The following is a 25680-nucleotide window of genomic DNA, read 5'->3' as shown; positions in this document are numbered from 1 at the left end:
TGCTGGACTGGGATTAGCTAGGCCCGGTGGGCCAGGCAGGGCAGGGGGAAAAGAGAAAACCCCTGCAAAGTACGCCAGAATGGATCTTTTCGTTCGGCAGACCCAGTTGCTGAAAGATGGGGAGGAATTAGTGGATAATTCCTCCGGACGGGTCCCCTGCTGAAGAAAAAGGCCGGGACAGAGTAAAGTCGAATCATGCCACCCCTCTTGGCTGCCTAGTAGTAGATGTTTAGCTAATGGGTGTGTGATGGTGATACTTGTCGGCCACCACGACCAAGCTTCTCTTGTCTTGTCGTCCGGTGCCAAATTAGAACGAACTGGGGATGGAACACGGGAGACGAGAGGGAAATCTTTAAGCGGACTCCACTACCAATGCCTCGGAGACCATCTTGCTACCTATTTCGTGGCTAACTGTTTACTGCTTTTGGTAACTCGGCTACATTGGTGGTGGCATGGGTGTTGTTTGTGATGAAGGGCCTGAACAAGCCATGGAGATGAGTGCTGCTGGGTTTCTTTGCCCATGCCGGCATGCTACCGGCGTGAGAAATATGTGTTCTGATATGCTTCAGCCACGCGCTCGCTTACTCCCTCTCTCTCATGTAGTCAAGGTGTTGAATAAACGTCATGTACATTCGTCAGTCAGCAAGTCATCGTCGTCCCGTTCCTGAATATAAGGCAGATAAGATGGCTACTGCGCTGCTGCGGCGTACTTTCTCTCCTTAGCGCGCCACTTATGTTAGTCTTCCCGCAACGGACAAAGAAACAGGTTGGAGTAAGGCGCCATGTTTCTGATTAAGAAACAGGGCGTGCGGCGCGGTGGGCTCGTCCCCTTTTCGAGGCAAGCCAGCGGCCGCTCCATGCCCTCCTTCCTGCCCCCAAAAACTGCAGCCCTACTAGTTCAGCAAGATGGGTAAGGGAAAAGAGGAAAGCTCGTAGGCGCACACGCGCGCGCTCGCTCGCTCGTCTCCCGCTGCGCCGGTTCGCATGGCAAAACGCGGGGATGTTGGATGGTGTCAGATCAGAAGAGAAGAGAAGAAAGACAACGTCAGCGCCCAACTTACCACGTCAAGTGCGTGAACTCCGGATCCGCATGAGTAATAGGAAACCTCTACCATGCTGCCCGTCCTCACTGCTGGGCAGGCACGATAACCCATCTGGACAAAGTGAAGCTGGGTAGTCGATATTATCACAGATGATCACAGCATGTTATCTCCTTCGACACCGGGAGGAAGGTCCTCTTTAGACCAGAGCGGAAAGCGTGCGGGAGCGGGAGAAAGAGACCCACAAGGAACGTCCTTTGCTATTAGCTTCTCATCTAATAGCCAGAAAATAAGGTTGGGGAAAGATGGATAATGATCTGCTTGCGCTGTGGCATCCGTTTCTTGGGGGAGGAGCACAGCCAGCTGGCGGTAGCGGCTTGGGCGGCGACCGGTCCAGTACAGCCCAGGGGCCAGGGGTGTAGGTGGGTGGTAGCTTAGATAGGGGGGGCTCTTTTGCCCAGTCGTCGGGGTTTGGAAAGGACGGACGAAGGAGGAGAAGGAGACTCTGCTTGGTCTGTGTCCGATGTGTATGGGTATGTAACATCACGTAATTAAGGTCATCAGTTCTGATCTCGGAAAGTAGAATAGTCGGCTAGTGTGCTCATCTTTCTTGCTTCTGCTTCCGCGGCATGCAATGTAGATGCACCACCCCTGACCAGCGGGGTCTCTCTTGGTCTCGGTCTTCCGCCTTTTCGATGTGCTTGTCTGTGTGGCTTTTCTCAAGAACGATGGGCAAACACAGCCTGGAAAAGCTGTCGATTTCGCTATTATTGCCGGATATGGGCTCAGATTGTTGGTGAGAATGCCCTTGTCGGCATGGAATCTGTCAAGGATTTGAATCCTTCCCAATTTTGGCATGCGCCGAAGCTTTGGGCCCTTCTTCTATTTGGGGTCCCTATTCCAGAATCATGAAAGAATGGCGGGATCCAGCGTGGTGGAAAAGCCGGCCGCCGCAGGGCAGCAGTGCCGTGCCTCTTCAGCAAGTTCCCTTTTTTGAACTGCAGGTGCCCTGGGCACTCGTCTTGCTGTGCCGCAGACTTGCACGGGCACTGCACAGGGCTGGGTTGCTTGCGCGCAGAGAAGAGCATGGACACTCTACATACAGTCTCTCTTTACAGTACAGCACAGTGAGTGGCCTCCTTGGTGTGGCGTTAGGCATGTTTAGATTCGTTCTCATAGTCCCACCCCCATCACCCTGTCTCCGTCCGCTTGCTTTGCTGGTTAGGGCCGTGGTCAGTGGCGAGACCCCGGGACTGTGGCACACAGTGGGTATACGCTGCATTGCATTGATTCAAGTCGTAGTAGTAGTAGTAGTGGCAGGTGGTCATGGGGTGTGCGAGGGACTGTGTGTTTGTTTCCCTATCGATTGCTGGTTGCCTAAGCTACATGGCCGTCAAAATCCTCGATAAGGCCAATGTTCCCCTCTCAAAGCATCCCCTTATTTGGCCTCGTCCCCATATTGTATGCTATCGTTATTGTTGTATGTAGTTGTTGTACATGGTTGGGGGTATCGATACGAAGCCCATGAATGCTGCCCAGAGGATAACCGCCTCGATGCAACTCGTTCTCAAGACTTTCCGCCTTCCCAAAAGGCCCTATACCAATGATCGTGAAGGTATCTAGCGCGCGATGTTGAAGAATTCCCAATACAGGAACAAAAGAGAGTCGTGACCAAAAAAAAAAGCCCCCAAAACTCCAGAAAGGCATCTATAATGTTGCCACTCGTATTACATATGTCGCCGGAGTAGTGACGACGCAGGTTCCAGCACACTCAGGTTGGGACTGCGCATTTGCGGAGCAGTGAGCGGCGGCAGTTGCGTGGATGGGATGTGATCAAGCCTCGAGGAGGAGCGAGCGCCGTGGAGATCGTAGCCCTCGTTGCGTACGTTGAGCGTGCTGATGTCAAACCTCTTGGAGCAGCCGTCTTCCATGTGTCTAGAGCGCGTCAGTTAGTATTTTGTGTCTATAGGGCAATAGATGAATAGGTGAAAAGCTTACCTCCGAAGAGTGTCTTTCCTAGCAAAGGTGCGGCCACAGAAGTCGCATTTGTGGTTACGCTCCTTCATGTGCACACTTTGGTGATGTCTCGAAAGATCAGTTTTCCGCACAAACTTCTTGGTGCAACCTTCCACCTGGCAGGGGAAAGGGTACTCTCGCTTCTCGTCGTGAGTTTCAAGGTGGGCCTTGAAGTTGTAGCTCCGGCTGAACAGCTTTCCGCAACCCTTGACGTCGCACTGGAAGTTGGCCTCGTCCCTGGTTGTCAGGCGGCGCTGCTTCGTACGAGGTGCCCGGTGAACCACAGCTCTCTGGGACAGGGAGGACGGTCTCCCGGCAGGATCCAGGTAGCTCGAACTGGGCGACCTGTACGGCTCCGTACCCAGCGGCGGATACTCAGGCCTGGACCAAGAGTGGGAAGGAGGCTCTGCCATGTAGTTGGAACCACTGCTGACAGAGCTATAACCGCTCATGGCTACGGGAAGTGCATGTTGGGAATGGGGAGAGGGGTACTGAGAGGCTTCTGGCGGGCTGCGATAGCCGGAATGGCTTTCCATTTTTAGGGGCGGCGCCGGAGAAACACTGTGAGGATAAGGATAATTGCTTCCGGACACGGGATCCGGAGTGTGTGATAAACTTCTGGGATGGTGGTGGTTTTGGTGGTGTTGAGCGTAGGATGGATGGGATGGAAATGCGTCGTGTGTGTAAGCCGGTGAAAAGGTTGAGTCGTACCCGGCAAACGCGTCGTAGTCCATAGAGGGAATGGTCGGAGGGACTTCCCCAGAAGAGGAGTTATGCAACATATTCGATTCGTTCCACTCTGCAGCTGAAGAGGTCATGACATCTAAAGAGGGCAGAGAAGGCTCCGGATTCATGCTGCAAATATGGTCATATATAAAATCGAGCTTGTAAACGTTGTCTCCCATATCAGGGGAAGGGTAGTCCGTGTTTGGCGAGGAGACGGGAGATCGCGTCAGCGACGGTGGTGAATGATGATCCATTTGGACTGTGGTGCAAGTCTTATTTAACCAGGGGGGGCTGTCGACGGGAGGAGCGGCGGAATTGTCCCAAGATGATCAAATCCGGAGGATCTAGAATGTGGTCCAACGCAACAGAACAGAGAGAACGAAGGAGACTGAGCAATTGTGTACCCGAGCGATAGCTATATAAGCGCCTTCAACTTGGAGATTCTGACAAAGTGTGTGTGACGCCTTCATATACTCTTGCGAGCCATGTGCAGGACTAATTGCACGTAGAACGTGGGCAGGAATATGTATATGTAAGAAAAGACCCTAGTTTACTGACCTCACCCCCGGGGTTGGCCAGACGCCTTCCAGGACAGTAAAAGTGAAGTGATCGAGTCGGTAATCCACAATGCCTCACTCTGCCCCTCTACCATGTCCGAGTCGAGTCGAGAGATTGATTATAGGTGTGTGAAAGATGGGGGGCGCGGGCAAGGAACCGCACAGCGTCAAGGCAGAATCGGGGGAACCAGAGCTTGAGTTACCCCATACATCTCATAAGGCAGGCTTCTGCCTGTTGATCATTTCGAGTAGTCTCATAAGGTCGCAGTGGCCGGGGGTGTGGTCGGGTCCCGCAACGGGTACCACAACCTTCATTCTTCCTCATCCCATGCCAGCCCATGGCCTGTCGCGATTTGGGGGCAGAGGGCAGAGGAGGGAAATCAGCAGGGCCGGGGGCATCCTGTGGTTGGCACGCGCTCTAACAGCACGATACCTTGCATATAGAGAAGCCAAAGCAGTATCCTAAAAGGGTAATAGGTAATGAGGTGTAATAGGTTTGGTGGGCCTGTACAGCATCCATCCATACCCACACCCACAGTGCCGGTGTACGCATTTGGTTGGTAGGTAGGATACTGCAAGTACTCGAGGTACATCCAAGTAGCAGGCCAAGTCGGATGATTGGCGAATCAGCTGCGAGCACCATGCTACTCGGCTTACTACTAGACAGGCAAGATGGCCGGCACAGCATTGGGCCCCTGCCTCTCGCACATTAGCATTGTACTTTTATGTATGGGTGTATATGGATGTACATATGCAAGTACGTATTGTGGGCGCATTAGGTAGCAGGTAAGGTAGGTTGAGTCATCCGTAGTGTCCAGTCGTAGGTAAGTAGTCAGCGATAGCAGTGCAGATAGGGCAGGTAGTGCAGCCGATGGTGTAACCATGGGAACTCGTTGATTAAGCGCGACAACAGCTCGTAAGCTGACCTGTGGTTCCTCTCTGGATGGAGACAAGAGGGCGCAAGCTTTAGTTCTTTGTTTTAATAGACCGAGATTGGGGTTAGCACAGCAGAAACCCGTAACTCACGGGCGATGTTGTTTCTGAACATATGTTGCTGTCAAGGTCATTATTCATTCATTGTTGTGGTTGACGAACGAGAGAACCCCCGAAATGGGTGGAGAAGAGGAAAATGAGATACAGAGAGTTCTGGGGGACGCGGAGAATCGAGCGACAACCAGGCGAGCTAGGCGGGACAAAATCAAAGCACCCGGGTGCGGGTGAGAGAGCACGAGCGAACGGGACAGAGAGAGATTGGCGCAGGCGCGATGGTTTGGACACAGGCAGGTCACTAGGTCACTAGGTCACTAGGTCACTTGGGTACTTGGGTAGTGGGTAAAAGTATTGATAGCAGTGGATCTTGCCCAGTGTTTGGCTCTTGGTCCTCGGCACCTTCCTAGGACTGCTTGGTCGCCATATTGGTCTGGCCGGCGACGATTTGGCCCGATATAGCCGTACAGGTACATGAAGTCTGAAGTCTGGAATACTCCATCGTATTCGAGGTCTTGCTCTTGGATATCCCCTCTGTCAATGCCGCTTCGTCCAGGTGCTGCGCAATACCGGACTTGCGTTACTTGACTTGACCCAGGCGGGTAACCATCCGGTGTGCGCTCAAGGCGCTGTGTGCTCCTTAAGGCTGAAGAGATGAGATGGCAGGCACCACCCTCACCCGAGTCACCCCCACCCGGGGCTAGCTTCAAGATTGAAGATACCGCATTGACGTATTCGTTACCTAAGGACTGTTTCGGTTGCACAAGACCTATGTCGTAGACTATAGTTAGTACGCAAAAATAGAAACCCGCCCATGCCAAAGAAGTGCCTTGGCAGTGCATCTCTTCCGTCCACTTCTGGCAGTGCAGGCACCGCCACGTATAGTCAGTTTGCAAAGGGGAGTAGGTAACAGTCGATGGCTGGACAATGATGGTGAAGACATGCAACCGAGCTGTGGGAGGATACCTCAAGTGCTCTTCTGGTACCTGTTATGGCATGTACTTAGTATGTACGTAAGGGTTGTGGGTAAGTGGTACCAATGGTATGCAGTCCAAATTGCTGTAACCAGAGGACTGGGAAAAGATGCAGAGGACTTTTGGACACTTTGCGACCTTGCAACTTTCCCTCCGTGCAACTCTGCAAGGGTAGGGTGCCATAACCATAACTTTGTGGCCCAATGAGCTACTGGCGGCTGCTGATCCGCGGCCTGTGTGGTTCCAAAGTGGTTCCAGGGTATGGCCAGGGGTGACACTGGCATGGCACAGCCCTTACTTGTACGAAGCCCAAACGGACCACTGCTACCTTGTATTTTGACAGACGAGCTTTCTTCTAGAATCACATGGATACTCACATACAGGCGTGTAAGTAAGTTGAAGAGAACCAGTAGGAGGTCGAGCAAGCAAGCAAGCAAGCAAGGAAGTAGGTAGGCACGATCTCTCGATGCTAGGTAGAAACGTGGGTGTTGGCATGCCGACCAGGATGAGATTAGGTTAGGGTGTGCAGTCAGCATCTTCATCGATGAGACGAACTGCATGCTGTCTTGGGCACTGGTTCAATGGTATTGCAAGGACATGGACGAATCCGGTTGCCGGATGGCTGGGCTAGTCTTCCGACTAGACAGGGCTCTAACCCAACTGATTTAGAAAACGGCATTGCTTTGCAACGTGGGCGGCCGCTAAACAAAAAAGACCGCGCAGTAGGCAGAGCATAGAGCACTACTAGACCGGTGTTAGGTCCCGCGAGCGCACCGTTGGAGGGATGGCCCCGTCGCAGGCTTCAGGGTTCACATCAACCAGCCCCAGCCCTGCCAGCAAGTTAGTGCGAGTGGTCTCGACATTTCAAGGCATTGGATGTAAAATAAGAGGAGAGGGAGAGGGACAAGTACCTCATAAGATGGGCTAAATACTTCCGCTACCGGAAAGACTGCCTAGGCGGGGGTGCGCTAAAGGTAAGATGTAGGTACTAAAAGATACCGCGCACCGAAAAAGGGTGGGCAAGCCGTGCCAGCAGCTTTGACTTATTAATGCCCCCCATTGTCGATCTTCGTTGAAACCCTGCAAAATACCGCCGCGGGAGCTCTGCGCGGATACACTGCGGATGCGATCGCAAGCTAGCTATGATACCAAGAGATTTGTCTGTTCCATCTGGCTGTTCATTTTGACCGGAGCGTTCAAGAACCAGGTCCTGGGCTGGCAGGCGGAAAAGACTAAGGAACAAGCAATGATATGCTCGACAGTCTAGGTAGCAGCATGCAGACAGGTATCTTATTGCGGCGTGAGGAAGCTCCTGCGAGCCACTTCGCCTCATTTTTCGAGATGAGTATAGTCGCCTCATTTTCCGGGATGAGTAGAGGATATGGTACACTACCAAGTCCTCCTTCGACCTGGGCGCGAGGCGCAAGAGCATCAGGATGGCATCATCATCCACCCTCGACCAGGACTCGACCAGAACCCGGAAAGGGCAGACATTTTTAATATCCACTGCGTCATCTCACTGCCATGGCCCGTTCACCTGGTCATACGCAGTAGCAGTAAGCTTAGCGTGCTGTTCAGGGAAGCTCTATAACCAGCTCGCTTAACGGCGTCAAAATCGGCCCAGTATCCGCGGTCATGTCAGCCATGCCCATGTGCTGCCGCTTTTAGCGATACCAAGGAGACGGGCACAAACGGTATCTGGACATCCCATTGATATGTTGCGTGTCATCATGAAGGCAAGCGGGTCAAGTAGCCGCGGTACTCTGGACGGAGTATGGTCAGCGAAGATATTAGCCATTCAGGGGATCGGAAGCAAGTATGCGAAAGTAGCAATACCGTGAATACCAATGTCATACGCTGCTATCTGGGATGACACTGTATGAACGAGGATAAGGCGGGCAATGGACTCCGGGCTGGGAATGAAGAGCAACGTGATGAGCTGTAACCTTTCAACCTGGCAATGCCCAAGTCAGACTGCGTCATGGACCAGATTGCAGCCGTCCCCATGTGAGACACGGCTCCTCAGTTCCCATTTTGAACAAAGCCACCGAGGCGGTGCATGAAGTCGCCATGAAGACGAGGCCGGCCCGTTATCAAACATCATCTCATCGCTTGCAGCGGTAAGACAAGAAGTATGTTCGAATAGGAGATGAGCTGGTGGGTGTAGGAGGCCGTTGCGAGCTCTGTCGACCGTTCAAATCTCCGTCCGATATCCAACGTCCGAGTCTTTCTCCGTCATCCGAGCCTCCGTCCGCCATTCGAGTCGAGGGAGAATCCTCCCAAGCATGGACCGGTGCGAGGGTCACATGGTGAACTCCCGTTTGCCGTCGGCCTCAGCCGGGCTCCTTGCGAACATGGCATGTTGTTGAGGCATCACGGAACGCCGACAGCAGGAGTTTACTGTTTTTGACAGGACAAATACGTGTTGATGATGTTGTTGCAAAGAAAGACCAGTCTTGCCATCTATTTATTTTCCTCGGCTTGAGGTAAGCGGTGCGAGGGCCACCGAAATGACTGGCCCTCAAGAAAAGTACCTTAGCATGGGGTCTGACCGGAGCGCCGTATCGTACCTATTGCATCGACCAGACGGCTTTGGTATGTGCCTTCCTCCCCAACTGAAAAGAGCCTCAGACCGGAAGAGAAGAAGAGTACCGATCTTTGGCCCGCTTACTGGCGGAGATCTCTCGCAGTATCCTCCGAGTTTATCTAAACTTCATGCGCGGTAGTTCTTGCAGCAAGGGGACGACGACGATGATTTGCTACAAGTTGAGAGAGGGCCCGGTGCATTTGCGCAATGTTGGGATCCCCTCAGAGAGAACGGTGCATCTTTTGATGGAGTACATAGATGCAAGACATGCTCTCGGGGAGGTAGGGTCTTTGCATCAGAACATGTAGGTATCAGTATGGCATTTGAAGTCCGAGAGGCTGTTGATGGATTACCTAAAGTAAGGCGGCAACAGCTACCGGTCGCAGCTATTGGCGTTTTGGCAGTCGCGGACTTAGCCACAAATATCCGCCACGCCACGTGTGGCACGAGCTCTGACCTCAAGTTAGCACTTCCACCTTATCCAGCTACGCCCATCGATTGGACTAGCAAGCCAGTCCAGGTCATTGAATGCAGTTCCATCCCTTCCAAACCACTTCATCGACAAAAGTTAGGCCGCCATCACGAGATCACGGGCAGTCTGAGCTACCGGCGTAATCATTGAGGGAGAATCGTGGTTTGACGAGGTCCTGGCATATGGGCTGACGGATCTGGTGCGGACGTATCGAATCATCAGACTACCTACCTACTCGGGTAAGCTGTATCGGCCACCAAGCGGTCGGGAAGGGCCAACTTGCGCAATCAAGCCTACGTACATTCCAGACCAAGCCTTCTCTTCTGATTGATGGACCAAGAGCATGGCACATACTGGCCACGACTGACAACGCAACCCGCTTTTCTTTTTCGGCACGCCAAACTTCACCCACAGCCTCAGTTTAGAGCTCGTGATCGAAGCTAACACCACTACCCTTACATGTCAAGGCTGGGTCTGCTTACAGTCGCGGAGATCCTCTCCGTGTATCTCGTCCCTTCCAAGGCAACTTAATCAACCTCCGCCAACATGAAGTTCTTCATCGACGAGTTGCCGGTGCTCTTCCCGTACCCACGGGTGTACCCGGAGCAATATGCCTACATGTGTGATCTGAAGAAAACACTGGACAAGGGCGGCAACTGTGTTTTGGAGATGCCTTCAGGTACAGGAAAGACCGTCTCACTGCTCTCTCTCATTATTGCATACCAGCAGAATCAGCCAGAAGACAGGAAGCTGATCTACTGCTCGCGTACCATGTCCGAGATCGAGAAGGCCCTGGCAGAGCTGCAAGCCCTGATGAAGTACCGCGCCGACGAGTTGGGATACGTCGAGGAGTTCCGTGGTCTTGGCCTGACAAGTCGAAAGAACCTGTGTCTTCATCCGTCTGTCAAGCGCGAGAAGAGCGGTGCCGTTGTGGATGCCAAGTGTCGAAGCTTAACGGCGGGTTTCGTCAAAGAAAAGAAGGAGAAGGGCGAGAATGTAGACCTCTGCATCTACCACGATAACCTGGACCTTCTCGAGCCTCATAACCTGATACCTAACGGTGTCTGGACTCTCGACGACCTTCTGGTGTACGGAGAAAAGCACAAGCAATGTCCGTACTTTACCGCGAGGCGGATGATGCAGTACTGCAATGTCATCATCTACTCGTACCACTATCTGCTTGACCCCAAGATCGCCGAGAGGGTCTCGAAGGAGTTCTCCAAGGACTGCATAGTCGTCTTCGACGAGGCTCACAACATCGACAACGTCTGCATAGAATCTCTTAGCACCGACATAACAGATGACTCTCTAAGGAAGGCTACAAGGGGCGCACAGAACCTGGAACGGAAGATCAACGATATGAAAGAAACCGATCGTGAGCAGCTGGAGAACGAGTATCAGAAGTTGGTGGAAGGGCTAAGGGACCAAGATGAAGCGCGGCAAGAGCAAACCTTCATGGCAAACCCGGTGCTGCCGGACGATCTCCTCAAAGAAGCAATCCCGGGCAACATACGTCGTGCTGAGCATTTCGTGGCTTTCCTGAAAAGATTTATCGAGTATCTGAAGACGCGAATGAAGGTACGGCAGGTCATCTCCGAGACGCCACCGGCTTTCCTGAGTCATCTGAAGGAGCATACTTTCATAGAGAAAAAGCCACTACGATTCTGCGCAGAACGTTTAACATCGCTCGTACGGACGTTAGAGCTCACGAATATTGAGGATTATCAGCCCTTGCAGGAGGTGGCCACGTTCGCGACCCTAGTGGCGACGTACGAGAAAGGATTCTTACTGATTTTAGAGCCTTTCGAATCAGACACGGCCGAAGTTCCTAACCCGGTATTGCACTTCACCTGCCTCGATGCAGCCATCGCCATTAAGCCGGTGTTTGATCGCTTCAGCTCCGTCATTATCACTTCGGGAACCATTTCGCCGCTGGAGATGTACCCTAAAATGCTCGGCTTCAACGCCCACGTTCAGGAGTCGTATACCATGACGTTGGCGAGAAGGTCCTTCTTGCCCATGATTGTGACTCGTGGAAGTGACCAAGCTCCTGTGTCCACTGGCTTTCAGGTTCGCAATGAGCCCAGCGTGGTTCGAAATTACGGCAACCTCCTTACCGAATTCGCCAAGGCGACACCAGACGGCATGGTCGTCTTCTTCCCATCCTATTTGTACATGGAGTCCATCATCAGTATGTGGCAGGGAATGGGTATATTGGACCAGGTGTGGAAATACAAACTCATTTTGGTCGAAACCCCCGATGCCCAAGAGACATCTTTGGCTCTGGAGACCTACAGAACCGCTTGCTGCAACGGTCGAGGCGCTGTTCTACTTTGCGTCGCTCGTGGCAAGGTATCGGAAGGTATCGATTTCGATCACCAATACGGCAGAACCGTGCTGTGTATAGGTGTCCCATTCCAGGTTAGTGCCACCTTTTCCCTCATCCTTCTTCCTACGCCCAACAATGCTAACTTACTCAATTAGTACACCGAGTCCCGCATCCTCAAGGCGCGCCTCGAGTTCATGCGCGAGACATACCGCATCCGCGAGAACGACTTCCTGTCCTTCGACGCCATGCGACACGCGGCGCAGTGCCTGGGTCGCGTGCTGCGCGGCAAGGACGACTACGGCATCATGGTGCTGGCGGACCGGCGGTTCCAGAAGAAGCGGGCGCAGCTGCCCAAGTGGATCAACGAGGCGATGCAGGAGGTCGACGGCAACCTGAGCACCGACATGGCCGTCATCACGGCCAAGCGCTTCCTGCGCGAGATGGCCCAGCCGTTCCGCGCCAAGGACCAGGACGGCGTCAGCGTCTGGAGCATCGAGGACCTCCGCGCCCACCAGGCCCAGCAGGACGAGGAGCGCATCCGCGAGCTCCGCGACGAGGCCAAGTCGGCCGAGGCCCTGGCCAAGAAGATGGCGGAGCGGGCGGCGCAGAATGATTACGATATCGATGAGGACGAGGAGGCGGAGATGATGGAGATTGACGGCATGGCGTAAGTAGTGACTCATGCCAAAGTCAAGAGTGGCCGAAGCGATATTTCATAGAAATTAGATTCGCAAGATGAGGGGAGGGCATCAACTTGATAAGAAGGCCAGGGGCCACATTTTTGCCTTCTTGTCACGTTGGGTAGAGTATACACATAGACCTGATCGATAGGCAGACAGCCCTGTGCTTGGGTAGTCAGTCTAATAGAACCATCAAGAATCCAGGACCCCTTCTAATCTTGACTGTCACCAGTGCCGATTTCAAAGCTCTCTGTATATGTTCTCACGCATCGTCACTCAAGTTCTTGGTTCAAATAGTGTAGAGCTGTACATACGTCGCTCACTATGAAATACACCGAGACCACAGCATGAACGAGCTTGCTTGCTGCACAATAAGGCGAAACACCATGATCAGACGATATGGGAAGCAGATAAATTCTCTCCGATGTAATTAACTTCTCTACCTGATGACCTCAGTAGAAGAAGGATGATGGGCAACTATTGCCATGCTGATTGATAGGAGCAGAGCACCGAGAAAGAGAGAGAGAGATGTTACATAACGAAGACCTAACATATTACTGGGAAATCAACCCAACCAAGATAGATACCTTCGGCGCCAAACGCTGATGCAGAAAGCCAAGTTCCAAAAAACAAGGATGAAAATGATATGATGATGATAAAAAGAAAGGGGGGTTGGGAACGCAGAAACCCAAGTAATTGCTCAGGGTATTAGCATCGCTCTTTTGCTGCCTCTCTCACACTCGCCCGTGGTCTGCTGTTCCACCCCATGCTTGCTCATCTGCTTCTGTTTCTCGTGCTCGACATTGTTGGTACGACTCACGTAAACCCATTTTCAGAGGCCGAGTTTATGGTACGTGAAGACCGAGTCGGCCATAGCTTTGCTTTTAGGGTCCATAGCTCGAAGAGTCAAGCTTATCATCGCCGCCCAATACGCTGTAGAATACTTTGTTAGTCCAAATGCCCGGGGAACGTCAAATCGCAAATAGGAGCAACGTACGAGTATTGCTTGACGAGGTAGCCTTCTCCGCCCTGTTCCATGTCGATGTTATAGACGTAGAACCCGCCGTCGTTCGTCACCACCATGACCTGGGGGCTGGTGCTGCTCATGGCCACAACGCTCCTAAGTTGCTGCCCTGGCGCGCCGCCCCCTTGCTTCGACGTGGCGATGGGCGACTTGGGCAGCTTGATGTAGGCGAAGTCGCGCATCGGCTCCCACATCTCCGTCACGGTCTGCGGCAGGTAGTTGCCCACCACCCCGGCGACGCTGCGGCCCATAATCTGCGAGGAACGTCGGAGGATGCTGCTGAACGACCCGCTCTGCCTCCTATGGCTGTTATTCGTGGTGTTCGTTGCTTGAGTAGGTTGTCTCGCCTCGGCGGCGTCGCTTGGGGGAGAACCGGTCGTGCTGCTGGGGGAGTCGTTGCCACTGTCGTAGCTGCGGCTCCGGGACCAGCGATCTGCGCGAGAACCGGTGGCGGCTGCTGCGTCCGAAGCCAGGATGCTGTTCTGGTTCTGCTGGGGTTGTTGCAGGCGGAAGATGTGGACTGTGTCGGTCGTGGAAGATACACAGAGCAGAGAGCTGGCCATGTTGAAGGACATGCTGTATATGGTGCTCGGATAGGTACCGCGGCGGAACTGGAAGAGCTTGTGCCCCTTGGGCACGGAGAAAACCCGGATGATGGTGCCGGTTTCGCTGGCCGTTGCCAACATGGTTCCGTCGCTGTTCATCTCGATAAACGATAGTGGAGATCGATGGGCCTCGATGACGTTAACGGCCTTCAGGGTGAGGGTGTCGTAGATGAGGACATCGCCGGTGGTGACGGGGGCGTATAGCGAGGTGGGAGGCGCATGGGAGGGACGTTTGTCGGGAGTGTCTTCGCGAGGCTTCGGCAGAGGGTAGGCCAAGTAGCAGTTCTCCGAGGAGGGGAGAGAGCGACGATCTTGTTCGGGTTGGGGGAGGTCGCGATGTTGGTCAGCAGCGACATGTTGGAGATGTCGTAGAGATATATCTCGTCCTCCAGCACCACCGACAGACGCTTGCGGTTCAGGCGGACGGCAAGAACCGCCGAGGGGAACGTCAACTCGCAGATTATGGACGCTCTCTTTGTGTTCTGTATTATCAGGTGGCGCGGCGAGAGGATGATGGCGACGAGGGAAGTGGAGAAGAGCATCTCGATGATGGTGATGTCGCCATCGTCGCTGCTGAAGATCTTGTTGAAGGGGTCGGTGTGGAAGATGCGGAAGCCCTTGGAGGTACCGACAGCCAGACAGCTGTCGTCCTGGTTGAAGGTGACGAAGTTGAGGGCCGTGTCAGGCATGTTGAGAGACTATTCGTGACACTGGGAGAGACGGAGGAGGGTAGACGGTAAGCGGCGGAGAAGGATCCCCAGGATACTGACGATACCGCGATCCGGTTCGTACGTGAGGAAGAGCTATACGGATTAGAGGTTTTGTCAAGGATCAGATATGAGATAACTGGCGCCTAGAGCAGGCCGTGAGTTGTTGCAGCAACGGGCAGACGAGGCACAACCGGAGCGTGTGAGGATTAAGTATTGGCATCAATTCGGCGTAGATTTGGTTTGCCGTCCTTCCCAGCCCAGCTAGCTCAGCAAGCAGGAAATCGGGAACGCATCTGCTCTGGCCCGGAAAGCATACGACAAGACAAGCAAGCTAGCTCTGGAGAGGGTGGAAGGATCACGAAGAAAGTGGTTTTGTTCTATTTATTTGCAAAGGGCGGGTCAAGAGTTCAAAGGCGGAGAGGTTGGTGGTTGGTCGACCGGACTGTTTGTTTGATGGTTCGACGTTGCTCAGGTCAGTCAGTCAGTGAGAGCGAGGCAGAGAGCGGCGGGCGGCGGGCAGTGGGCAAAGAGTGGGGAAGCTAGAGCAAGCTTTCCGATCAGAAGCAGAAGCTCCCCCCGAAGCTGTCATTTTTCAGGCCCCCCCCAAAACCCACTGTGAGTGGCCCAGAGTCCAGCTCGTGAGCAGTTGCGTCAGAGGGCTACAGGGGGGTTGCCTACGACAAGCACCTGCAAGAGGGGCTTCAACGATTTAGGGTCCAGTCTTTGTTTCAATGCTCAAGGTCAGACGCCCTGGGCGCCTCCAAAAGCCTCGACTCCCACACACTGACAGCGCCTTGTTACCCGTCCGCTCCAATCACCATCAGCCATCCCATCTTGCCCATCCTACCAGGTCCCTCCACCACTAGGTTACTGACTAGGGGCATGCTGAAAATACTATAATGCCATTATCAGCAGCGGTATACTCGGAGCTTGGACCACGGGTTCTATTTCTATTATTGCTTCAGCTAATGTAATGATCCTCGTCTAGCAGGCTAGTACCTCGTCGGTCAATAAAGTTTTTCTCAACCTCCTCTGACTCAACTATTTTCGTCGTGACTACCCCGCCATTCTGTCGACTACTGCCCAGACCTGGCGTGGTGCGTTGCGCAAAAGAGCTGGTTGGAGAAAATTCAACCCCGGTCCCACCCCGACTGATCAGCTCGGCCTGCTCCAAGCTGGCTGTAGGGTCGCAATGCCGAAAACGAAGGTAGCACCGGGCTCGGCCCCGGCGCTGAGCCGGTCGACCAAGGAACTCGCTCAGGATGGCTTGGTCATGTCGGTATGTCTGCAAGTCAAGGCGCAAGACTAGTATCGTCGGTTTCGCTCTTCTGACCTCACTCTAGACCAACAGCAGCAGCATCGTCTCCAAAAGGAGTGTCGAGCGCATATACTACCCCGACGAGCCCCATTTCTTCCGCTTCTTCGTCAGCAAGTTTCAAAGGCGCTCTCCTCTGGTCAACCGTGGATATCACTTTAGGTTGCACATCATTGATACATGCGTCCGCAATTTTCTGAAGCGACCATCCGACAAAAAGAAGGTTGTCATAAATCTGGGAGCCGGGAGGTAAGCCTCTCCCTTAACCCACCCCCTTTTTCCTTTCTTCGCGTTTGCTAATAGACGCTACCTCGTCAGCGATGTACTCCCTTGGCAGTGTATGACACGCTATCCTGAAGCATGCAAGAATGTCAAATTCATCGACATAGACTTCCCTGATCTCATGTCTAAGAAGCGTAGAATTGTTCAGGAGACGCCAGAGCTGCACTCAGTTCTGACCGGGCTCGAGTATGGCACCGACCAAACCGACTTACAGCTAACGAGTGATGAGTACATTCAAATCGGCTGCGACCTCCGCCAACTGCACCGCGTACAAGATGCCATCTCCAAGGTTGTCGACATCCAGGCATGCGAGTTTATATTTGTTGCCGAAGTCTCCATCACCTACATGGAGACCGAAGCAGCCGATGCTGTTATCCAGTGGGCAAGCAGTCTTGGCCATGGTCGGTTTGAACCCCGTTGACACTATCATTGACTCTCGGGAAACTGACCTATTTTCATGCAGCTGAGTTCTGCTTGCTCGAACAGATCCTGCCTGACGGGGCAGACCATCCCTTTGCTGAGATGATGGTTCGTCATTTCAACAAGCTGAGAACACCCATAAAGTCGGTAAACAAGTACCCAACTCTCCAGGCACAGCAAGAACGCTTTAACCGCTTGGGATGGGTACATGCCAATGCGCAGTCTCTCTGGGGTGCCTGGTCGAATGACATGTATCTGACCACGGAGGACCGGCTGAGACTGGACAAGACCGAGCCCTTTGACGAATGGGAGGAGTTCGCCATATTCGTGAGCCACTACTGCATTGTCGCTGCCCATACCAGACCAGATGTGCTACCGCCATGCCGGAATCTCGCGGTAGAAAGCCAGCAGAGCCAGCCAATCCCTCCTTTCAAAGTCAGCAACGCATACACCGAGTCTGGCAAAGCATGCCAGCGACGGTTTGGAGCTCCGATGAAGATCCAGGATCAGTCCGGGCGCGAGTTCTTGGGAAATACATGCGGGCTTGGCAACGTCACTCGCTTGAGATCGATCGACCTGTTCACATCCCACCCAGAGGACGCAAGTATTGATGTGTTGTCGGCTGGTCCGCTGAGCAGAATGTGCCACACCATGGTGGACTTGGGGACACATGGACAGCTCCTGGCCGGCGGAAGGGCATCCCCATCAAGTGCCTTCCGGGACTGCTGGAGGTTCGACGCCACTACCCGCTCATGGCACAAGACGGCGGACCTGCCGAAACCTTTGTATAGGCACTCGGCAACCCGGCTCGGCCAGTCGACTTTCGCTTTGGTAGTAGGCGGGAAGACCGATGCGACTTCGGTCTTCAAAGGCTGTTTGCTCTACCAGCCCGAAGCCGGGTGGATTGAGTGCACCATTTCTGGAGATTATGTACCCGTATTCGGTGCCGTTCTGGTCTCTTACCCTGACACTATCACTTCGGATTCGGAAAACGACGAGCCCAGAACCGGCTTCCATGGTTTACTCATAGGCGGTCTTCTAGAGGATGGCACACTGGCCAAGCAAGCTCTGTACTGGCGTCTGAACCTCAGGGGCGCCGATAAGCCGGAGTTACGCTTCGATGCCGCATCAAAAATGGATGATAATGGACATGTTCTGCCCGAGGGAAAATGGCCCGCCAACACTACATTGTATCGTTTTGGCGCAAGCGCGGCAATGAGCGACAATGGAAATTTGCTCCTCATTGGCGGAATCATCGAGGATCGGGTTATCCCCAAAGACGAAGAGCTACTACTCCTAAGCGCCAGAAACGCTCAGATCCGGATTTCTGCGACGGCTCCGATCATCCAGCCCGGGGCCACATCGCATACCGATATACCTCGGCCTGCGTTGCTTGGGATATCGGTCTGCGCCACCGCTGATGGAGACATTGTTGTCATGAGTGGCGGTGCCACTTGCTACTCGTTCGGTACATACTGGAACTCGGGGACATATAGCTTCCGCTACAGCCCACCTGAACTCTCATCTTCGCCAGAGAACTCGGCTCCTACTCCATGGAGGTTCCAGAAGAGCGTAGAGTTTATAGAATAGACGCCTCTGCCGACCTGGAATGCAAGAGTTCTACTTCGGGCGTATAGCGAGCGAGTTGCTATTGGCGGCGTCAAGTCGCCAGCCCGACAGATCTACGGAATAATAGACAAAACAGTTCACGCTCCTCACAGAATAGAAAAGGCACACGTTTCAAACAGTAGGCACTTGTTTTCTAACAACCACTGGGCCGTAAGAAGTGATTCTAGAACTAGACTGCGTGGCTTGGCGCCTGCGAATCAACATTGATTACTTTGATCAGCAAGAATCGTCAATGCCAGTATGATGCATGTCAAGGGGTAATGAATGGCATGGGTATGTAGTATCTCGTCCATCCCATGATGGGCTCGATCCTAAATAGGAACTGCTTGTCACGTGTATCCTATCCTATCTAGCTTGCCAGCTCAACGTGTAGAATTTACATCATTGATTGTAGCTGCCGACTAAACAAGCCCGGTTTCCTTATTCGAGGCTGGGCTTGCTCGACGCCTTCTCGGTGTCGGCGCCGGCTCCCCCCTGCTTCGCACTGCCAGCAGCGGTCTTCTCATTCGAGCTGCGACTTCCCCGCCCACTCTCGACGTCGCCGGGCTGTATCCCCTGCAGCGGCCCCTGGCCCGCGTCGCTGTACCCGGGCACCACGTCGGGGATCAGGGTCCGGCGGTCCGGCGCGACGCAGTTGAGGGCCCAGTACATCGCGACCGCCGCAAAGAACCCGTACAACCAGTTGATCGAAAACAGGTTCGCGATCCCCGTCCCCACGCGCACGTTCTGCGGCGTCACCTTGTTCGCGATCCCCGGCAAAAGCGGCGCGATGACGACGAGGGTCGTGGCCGCGGCGCGCCAGTTCCACGTGCCGTAGATGCCCCGGGGATCGTAGAGGGCGGGCACGTCGTACCGCTTGCGCTTGACGAGCCAGTAGTCGGCGAAGAGGATGCCCGCGATGGGCCCCATGAAGGACGCGGCGCTGGACATGAAGTTGAGGAACGTCGCGGCGGACGAGACGATGAGCCAGGGACACATGGCCCATCCGCCCACCAACGAGACGAAGATGACGCCCCGCCGGATATTGACGTAGCGCGGGGCCAGCGTCGTGATGTCGTTCGCGAAGCTGATCGAGTTGGCCGAGATGTTGACGCTGATCTGGGCGAGGAGCCAGATGCTGGACGCGAAGAAGGCGGCGGCGCGGCCGCCGGGGGTGGACTGCCACTGCGCGATGATCTCGAGGGGGCTCCAGTACGTCTGCCCGTACAGCTGGCGCGAGGCGCTCGCGGAGATGATGCCGAAGACGCCGCAGACGGTCTTGAAGAGGGGGATCACGGGGAGCTGCCAGATCTGAGCGCCGCGCGACTTGCTGAAGCGGGAGAAGTCGGGGATGTTGACGGCGAGGGTGGAGTAGCCTCCGGTGATGGCGGTCTGTTGGAGAGGAATGGGTTCCCTCGATTAGTTCCATCTGTCGTTTTGGTGTCTTCCGAGTATGGAAAAGGGGGATTATGTAAGGCCAAAACTCACCAAGTTGGACAACCACAGCCACGCCCTCTTGGACCCCGACACCGTCGCCGGTGCGTAGAAGAACTCGCCCTGCCCGCCGGCCCGTGCCGTGATCCAGACGACCATGGCGAGGGCCATGGGCGGGACAAGGGCAGTCTTGATCCAGAACATGCGTTGGAGCCGATGAGTCGGGATGAGTACGAGCGGGAACTGAATGCACCAATACACGAAGTAGCTCAACAGCCCCTGGCTCGTCGTCCCCGCCGACTCGGGCAAATGGTTAGGAAACCGCGTATAGCTGGGCCAGATGGCCGTCAAGATGGTCGTGACGCAGCTGCCGCCGTTGGCGCTCTGAACGCCGAACCAGAACATGGCGATGATGCCGCGGACGACGACGCAGAAGTAGGACAGGTGGTAGCCGTAGCTGGCGCGGATGGCGATCGGAAACGGGATGTGCAGCTCGGAGCCGACGGCGCCGTTGAGCACCGTCGGCACGGCGTTGCAGAGGCCCGCCGCCAGGACGATGAGGATGGCGTCGGTGGCAGACAGGCCCATGGTCATGATGGCGCTCGCTTGCATCCAGGTCGACATGGTGATGATGTCGCTGAACCAGTAGGTCATGAAGGCCCATTTCGTCCATCTATATAGTAAACATGATTACATGTAGTACGTCAGCAACCTGGTATGGGCTTGATAGTCGTCGAGGCTTTTGGTCAGGAATGAATAGGGAGTTGTAGTGACGGGCAACTGGCAAAACGATCATCGAGTAGAAGAAAAAGGGGATGTTTACGTTCGTTTCTCCTCCGGCACAGGATCTTGGTCTGTTCGTTACACAACATCAGTCAATACGAATCCCCTTAAAACACTTTCCGGGATATCGGAAGGATCGATCGTATGCCTCACCAGCGTTCGTCCAAACATCCGGCGGCGCAATGCTACTGGCCTGCTTCGGCAACTCCCAGCTACTCGGCTGTGTAACCCGGAGGTAGGCCTTGTCCCGGATGGCGCCACCACGTCTTCTCATTTGCTGGAAATCCATATCTTCGACAATGAGGAGGGAGGCAGATATCAGATACTTAAAGTAGCAGACAAAATAAAAACAGTTCCGTCTGCTACATGTCAGAGAGTGAAAAGCGAGGAGATGTCTGGAGTCGTCATCAGAACGCATATTCCTACCGACGGCACTTCGCAAGCACCCAATCAATCACTCGGCTCGCCGAAATTGCTCCCTACCCGGAAGGGATTCCATATGTGGCGATAGAAGCCAGAGAGCTTATCCTACACACCATCTATGTTCTTGTGTTACCTTGCTCGATTTGCCAAGACATGGGTTACATGCTTGCATGGACACCATAGATAAGAGTAAGACAAGGGTCCGTCAACGGTCGGGACGAGCCGATCAACTCCTCTGGGGGCACGAGGACTGGCCCCTCAGGGATCAGCAGGACTTGTTCCGCAGTGCTGATAAAGCTACACATTGGACACTGGCTGGGTTACATTGGGGCAGTTGTAGAATGATGCTGCGATTGCTGCTGGCCTATCATGGCCTCGCAGCAGCCAGGCAACCCTTGCTCTATTCGTCAATCGATAGATTGTTATTGGTTTCACGCATGTGTGCGTAGTCAAATCAACAGAAAGCTTGGGTCGAACCAAAACGAAATATGCATTACTTCAACAATAATGCTGTCCCAAACACCAGTCTATCTAGCCTCGACCAAGGGATTTCGAGGACGCGTTATACACAATGCTACAATACAAGAAAGACCGTACGGAAACAGCTTATGCAACAAATGACCTCCGATGTCGCCCTTCTTCTCTGTCTTCTTCATCATCGTCAAGCTTATTCGCCCTTGAGCTTGTCTTGCGTGACGGAGAACGCCATGTCGAGGAGGTCGGCCTCCTCTTTCTGGTGCACCGACTTGAGACCCGTGGCAACGGAAGCCGAGGGGTTGCGGCCGGCGTACATGACGTGCTTGCGGTCGTGGTGTTGCGTGTTGTTGAGCAGCGTCTCGATGCGCGGCTGCACGAAGCTCCAGGCACCGGCGTTCAGGGGCTCCTCCTGGCACCAGACAATCGTCTTGGCGTTGGGGTACATGTCCAGGTTCTCCTTCAGTTGTTGCCAAGGGAAGGGGTTGAGCTGCTCGATACGCGTGAAGGCAACGTTGTCGATCTTGTTCTCCTGGCGGTACTTGGACAGAGAAGCCCAGACCTGACCAGAGCAGAGAACGACACGCTCAATCTCCTCAGGAGACTTGATAGCGCCAGTCTGGTGCTCGGGGTCGGGGATGATCCACTGGAACTGAGCCTCGGGGCCGGTGAAGTCCTCAATGCTCGAGCGGGCAAGAGGGTGTCGCAGGAGAGACTTGGAGAAGAAGATGATCAAAGCTAATGCACTTGTTAGTCTGCAGTTTCACGAGTTCGTGTACGGGTCAAAACTTACGCTTGCGGAACTGCCTGTGCATTTGCCTGCGCAGAACGTGGAACAGGTTGGCCGGAGTGGTCATGTAGGCAATCTGCATGTTGCAGTCTTGGTGCTGGCGCTGGAGCTTCTCGGCGTCGGGGAAGATGCGAGGATCCTCGTTGGACAGTTGCAGGTATCGCTCCAGACGACCGGAAGAGTGCTCAGGTCCCTGGCCATCATAACCGTGAGGCAGAGACATGACGAGACCAGTTCGCTGCATCCACTTCACCTCACCGGAAGCGAGGAACTGGTCGATGATGCACTGAGCATTGTTGGCAAAGTCACCGAACTGGGCCTCCCACATAACGAGAGCGTTGGGGGACGACAGAGAGTAACCGTACTCGAAGCCGAGAGCACCGAACTCACTCAGGGACGAGTTGGAAATGACAAACTTGCCCTGGTCCTTGCTGATGTGCTGCAGGGGGGTGTAGGTATCCTCGCTCTCCTGGTCGTGGAGCACAGCGTGACGCTGCGAGAAAGTACCACGCTCGACATCCTGACCGGAGATACGGACGTGGTGGCCCTCAGTGACCAATGAACCGAAAGCAAGAGCCTCAGCCGTGGACCAGTCAATGTTCTTACCCTCAGTCACAGACTTGGAGCGGTTCTGCAGAATACGCTTCAGGTTCTTGTGAATGTGGAAGCCCTCGGGCGCAGAGCCCAGTTCTCCACCAATGTGTTCCAGCGTCCTCTTGTCTACGCCAGTAGGCATGTGAGGGAGGATTTCGGTTGCCAGCTCCTTGGGGGACTTGAAGCCGTTCCATGCAGATGTCGTCCACTCCTTGGAGGTGGGCTGGTATTCCTTAGACTTGGCAAAGCTCTCTTCGAGCATGCCCCAGACCCACTGCTTGTGCTCCTCGACGTCCTCCTTGGTGAAAGAGCCATCCTGGAGCAGCTTCTCGGTGTAGATGTTGATCTGGGGGCTCTTCTCGCTGATACGCTTGTACATAAGAGGTTGAGTGAAAGACGGCTGATCGGTCTCGTTGTGACCGTGCTTTCGGTAGCAGACCATGTCGATGACGACATCAGACTGGAACTCGGCACGCCAGTCGGCAGCCAATTGGCAGACGAAGTTAACAGCCTCGACATCATCGGCGTTGACGTGGAAGACGGGGGCATCGATGGCCTTCGCGATATCCGTGCAGTACGAGGTGGATCGGGCGAATCGGGGATCGGTGGTGAAACCAATCTGGTTGTTGACGACCAGGTGAATAGTGCCACCGGTAGAGAAGGCGGGGAGAGAGTGGAAACCGAGACATTCGTAGACAATACCCTGGGCAGCGAAAGCAGCGTCACCGTGCAGCAGGACACCCATGGCGGTTCGGTGCGTCGTCTCGTCGTTGTTGTAGTGCTGGATAGCGCGGGTCTTTCCAAGAACGACGGGGTCCTCGGCCTCCAAGTGGGAGGGGTTGGCAACCAGGGAAAGCTGGACACGCTTGCCGGAGGGAGTAGGACGCTCAAAGTTCATACCCAGATGGTATTTCACATCACCGGAACCCTCGTCCTCGCCACCAGCGCTGCCGGCGAACTCGCTGAAAATGGACTCGTTGGGCTTGCGGACGACGTTGCTGAGAACGTTGAGACGACCACGATGAGGCATTCCAATGACAATATCCTTAACGCCATAGTCGACACTGCGGTCAATCAAGGCCTTCATACCAGGGACCAGGGTTTCACATCCTTCCAGACCGAATCGCTTGTCGTTGGGGTACTTGGTGGCCAGGAAAGACTCGAAGCTGGAACTCCAGATGAGACGGTCGAGAACACGGCGCTTCTCGTCGATGGAGTACTTGAAAGGCTGGGGAACCTCGACACGCTCTCGGAGCCAGTCGCACTTCTCTCGGTCCGGGATGTGGATGAACTCAACACCGTAGGAACCGCAGTAGATCTTTTCACATGCGGCGATGATCTCGCGGAGGGTCATCTTCTCGCGGCCATCTCGCTTGAATCTGGGCAGGATACCGGGGCCGAGACTGTACTCAGCATCCAGGTCCTTCTCGGAGAATTGGTAGTGTTCGAGTTGCAGCTCTCTGGGCTTGACGTTGGTGAAACCCTTGGACTCATTGCGGATGCCGAGGGGATCGATGTTGGCCTTGTGGTGACCACGGGCCTGGTATGCGCGCACCAGCAATTGCACCTTCAAGTGGTTGGTGACATCTGAGCCCTGGCCCTGGCCGATGGTGCCGACGACACCGCCCGTGGCGCCAGCAGCACCGGGGACCAGGTTGGGAGGGGGCGTGAAGGCCTGGGAGATGGGCATGTCACCGCTCTCCATGTTCTTGAAGTAGACCTGCCACGAAACGTGGACGCTCTGGGGGTCCTCCTTCCATTGCATGTACATCTCATCGATATAGTTGGCGGTGCTGCCGGAGAGGAAGTTGTCGCTGGGGTCCGGGCTCGAGGCCTGGGCTGAGGCATATCGTCGCTGGGCGGAAGCGGTCGACAGGGCGAGGGGGCGGCGAGCCGAGGCGAGGGAATAACTCCTCGAGCTCTGAGCAGCGCATCGTGCGCTCTGGCTGCTGGCTCGGAGGAGCTGGCAGCCAGATCTGCGAATGGAGCTGCTGAGCATGGCACCAGGCTATGCTTGCAAGAAGCTGTGACGAGCTATTTAAGGTGGCGGGAATTAATGGCGGATGGATGCTGGCCTCATGGAAAGCAGCAAACCAGAGGGGGGGATTAAGATATGGGCAAAAATACTCCGTACCTGCAAGCTTCAACCCTCCTTTTCTCGAAAGAAATGGGATTGAAACGAGGAAAGAGAAATGAGCGGCGGAGTAAGTCTCGTGGGAATTGGTGACGTTGAGGTCGGGAGGAAGAGAGAAGGCCTAAAAGAATCGTGGAACAAGTCATGGGAAACAAGTAGCTGCAGAAAAAGTCGCGACTACCCTGTCACAGGGCCCGAACAGCCATCCACCTACATCCACCCCTGCAAACTCCATGTTGGCCTCCCCTTCTCTAGTTGTTCTCTAGCCTCCTGGTCGTACTTACCGCACCTATGAGCAGTGCATCAATTCTTCTACATACAGGATAATAATAATAACCCTTTTGACGCATCTTCTGCTTCTCCTTTGCTTGCACACGCACTATTTTCCTTGTCCGACAGAAGTGTTTCGCATCTTGCCTAGCATTGTTGCTTCACTACGTAGGTAGAGCATACCTATCCGGCACTATATCTTTGTTTAAAGTATCTGTCATTCCTGCCTACAGACTCTTCTCGCCCCTCCATTCACCCGACCAATAAGCCACAGCCCTAGAGAGTTTTCAAAGCACTCCGCGTATTGCCGGGCCACCAACCGCCTCGGTTATGCAATTAGGTAATTGTGTTGTAACTACCGTGGACGAGGGGCAGCGACCAGGGGAATGTCGGCTTGCTGGTCTTGCTGGTCCAGAAAAGAGCTGCCAGCCCCCTATAATATCCCG

The 25680-nt window shown here is 54.3% G+C and overlaps 6 protein-coding genes across 6 annotated transcripts; 2 read left to right on the top strand and 4 right to left on the bottom strand.

Annotated features, from left to right (window-relative positions):
• Positions 1-2767: 2767 nt before the first annotated feature.
• PG986_010021 (uncharacterized protein) lies at positions 2768-4036 on the bottom strand (the record flags this gene model as incomplete). The annotated part of the gene is made up of 2 exons (XM_066846243.1): positions 2768-2975; positions 3039-4036. The coding sequence occupies 2 exons, from the start codon at positions 4034-4036 to the stop codon at positions 2768-2770; spliced, it is 1206 nt and encodes a 401-aa protein (XP_066698641.1).
• Positions 4037-9905: 5869 nt separating this feature from the next.
• Positions 9906-12359, top strand: PG986_010020 (DNA repair helicase rad15; the record flags this gene model as incomplete). Its single annotated transcript, XM_066846242.1, has 2 exons — positions 9906-11780; positions 11844-12359. 2 exons carry the CDS (start codon positions 9906-9908, stop codon positions 12357-12359), a joined length of 2391 nt encoding a protein of 796 aa, XP_066698640.1.
• Positions 12360-13252: 893 nt separating this feature from the next.
• PG986_010019 (Autophagy-related protein 18) lies at positions 13253-14686 on the bottom strand (the record flags this gene model as incomplete). Its single annotated transcript, XM_066846241.1, has 3 exons — positions 13253-13301; positions 13366-14282; positions 14306-14686. 3 exons carry the CDS (start codon positions 14684-14686, stop codon positions 13253-13255), a joined length of 1347 nt encoding a protein of 448 aa, XP_066698639.1.
• Positions 14687-15899: 1213 nt separating this feature from the next.
• PG986_010018 (leucine carboxyl methyltransferase) lies at positions 15900-18314 on the top strand (the record flags this gene model as incomplete). Its single annotated transcript, XM_066846240.1, has 4 exons — positions 15900-15986; positions 16051-16271; positions 16341-16705; positions 16768-18314. The coding sequence occupies 4 exons, from the start codon at positions 15900-15902 to the stop codon at positions 18312-18314; spliced, it is 2220 nt and encodes a 739-aa protein (XP_066698638.1).
• A 459-nt stretch (positions 18315-18773) lies between these two features.
• PG986_010017 (permease for cytosine/purines- uracil- thiamine- allantoin-domain-containing protein) lies at positions 18774-20838 on the bottom strand (the record flags this gene model as incomplete). Its single annotated transcript, XM_066846239.1, has 4 exons — positions 18774-19724; positions 19821-20439; positions 20590-20620; positions 20703-20838. 4 exons carry the CDS (start codon positions 20836-20838, stop codon positions 18774-18776), a joined length of 1737 nt encoding a protein of 578 aa, XP_066698637.1.
• Positions 20839-21639: 801 nt separating this feature from the next.
• On the bottom strand, positions 21640-24829 carry PG986_010016 (2-oxoglutarate dehydrogenase E1 component; the record flags this gene model as incomplete). Its single annotated transcript, XM_066846238.1, has 2 exons — positions 21640-22184; positions 22240-24829. 2 exons carry the CDS (start codon positions 24827-24829, stop codon positions 21640-21642), a joined length of 3135 nt encoding a protein of 1044 aa, XP_066698636.1.
• Positions 24830-25680: the final 851 nt, after the last annotated feature.

Source organism: Apiospora aurea, assembly GCF_038362705.1.
Source record: "Apiospora aurea strain CBS 24483 chromosome Unknown utg000006l_segment0_segment0, whole genome shotgun sequence".
Lineage (NCBI taxonomy): Eukaryota > Fungi > Ascomycota > Sordariomycetes > Amphisphaeriales > Apiosporaceae > Apiospora > Apiospora aurea.
This window is presented reverse-complemented; position numbering and strand designations above follow the sequence as displayed.